The 1,158-nt window shown below is 69.8% G+C and overlaps 1 protein-coding gene across 1 annotated transcript in view; it reads right to left on the bottom strand.

Annotated features, from left to right (window-relative positions):
- CHLNCDRAFT_139160 (hypothetical protein) overlaps nt 1-1,158 on the bottom strand; it is a gene marked incomplete at both ends in the record, with an annotated part of 11,791 nt that overhangs the window by 5,429 nt on the left and 5,204 nt on the right. The window contains 3 exons of the mRNA XM_005844380.1: nt 68-177; nt 590-689; nt 994-1,089. Of these exons, the coding sequence (XP_005844442.1) occupies nt 68-177; nt 590-689; nt 994-1,089 (306 nt within the window). The remainder of the gene's footprint in view (nt 1-67; nt 178-589; nt 690-993; nt 1,090-1,158) is intronic.

Genomic DNA, 1,158 nt, shown 5'->3' on the forward strand with positions numbered 1-1,158 from the left:
AGCACCCACCAGCCGCCCAGCACCCACCAGCCGCCCAGCACCCAGCACCAGCCGTCCCAGCACCCACCTGCATCAGGCAGCGCTCGCGTGCGCAGATGCCCTCCAGAGTGGCGCGCGCCTCTGGCCGTATCAGCAGGCAGTCGTTTTCCTGGTACTCGGCGCCCCAGATCTCCAGCACTGCACGAGGGCGGGAGGAAGGCAGGAAAACGGTGGGAGGAAAGCAGGACAAGAGCGGGAGGTCAGCAGGCGGGGCCGCGGCGGCCACACCCCCAGCTCTCCAGCACGCCTCCTCCGCGAGGGTGGGTGCAAGGGCAATGGCAGGGAGGCGGCGAAAGCGGCGGAGCAGCGGCGGGGAACATGCCGGCGGGCGGCCTGGGGGCAGGGCAGGCGGGGGCGCGCAGCCGGGCGCCCTTTTCGCTCCAGGCCCAGGCTGCCAGGCGGGCAGGCTGACAGGCAGGCTGCCACGCCACGTGCCGCCACGTGCCGCCACGGGCAGGCAGGCGGGCAGGCGGCCAGGCCCAGCAGGCAGGCAGGCAGGGAAAGCGGTCAACAGGCAGGAACAGAAGTATGAAGGCAGTCAAAAGCGCACCCGACAGCGTCTGGTCGCCCAGGCGCACCGCGCGCACGTCAATCTGCGCGCCCAGCGGATAGATGATCTCCTTGACCACGTTGCAGTTGCCGCCCGCGCCCTGCGGTAGGGTGGTGGGTGGCGGGTGGTGGGTGGGGAGGAGAGCGTGGGGTGGGGGGTCGGGGAGGAAAGCGCGGGGTCGGGGAGGAAAGCGCTGGCAGGGAAAGCGGGGTGGCGCGGCGGGGCGGCGCACGGGCTGGAGGCGCCGCAGGCAGGGCCCCGCTGCCCCGCTGCCGGGCCAGCGCTGCGCAGTTTGTTCGTGTTCATTTCGACACTGTTTTCTGCGTTGCTCTTTGGCCTTTTTTTTCTTCCTTCCTTTCTTTCTTTCCTCCCTTGCCCCCCCCCCACCACACACACACACACACCTGGTCGTGGATCTGCTCGATGGGGTTGACGTCCCCCAGCTCCACACACGCCCGCACCACGCGCCACAGCTTCTGGCTGACTTCCGCGTCGCCGCGCTGCGTGTGTGTGTTTGGGGGGGGGGGGGGGCGGGGGGGGAGAAAAAAAGGGGGGGGGAAAAAAAAGGG

The sequence above is a fragment of the Chlorella variabilis genome (assembly GCF_000147415.1).
Source record: "Chlorella variabilis unplaced genomic scaffold CHLNCscaffold_23, whole genome shotgun sequence".
Taxonomy (NCBI): domain Eukaryota; kingdom Viridiplantae; phylum Chlorophyta; class Trebouxiophyceae; order Chlorellales; family Chlorellaceae; genus Chlorella; species Chlorella variabilis.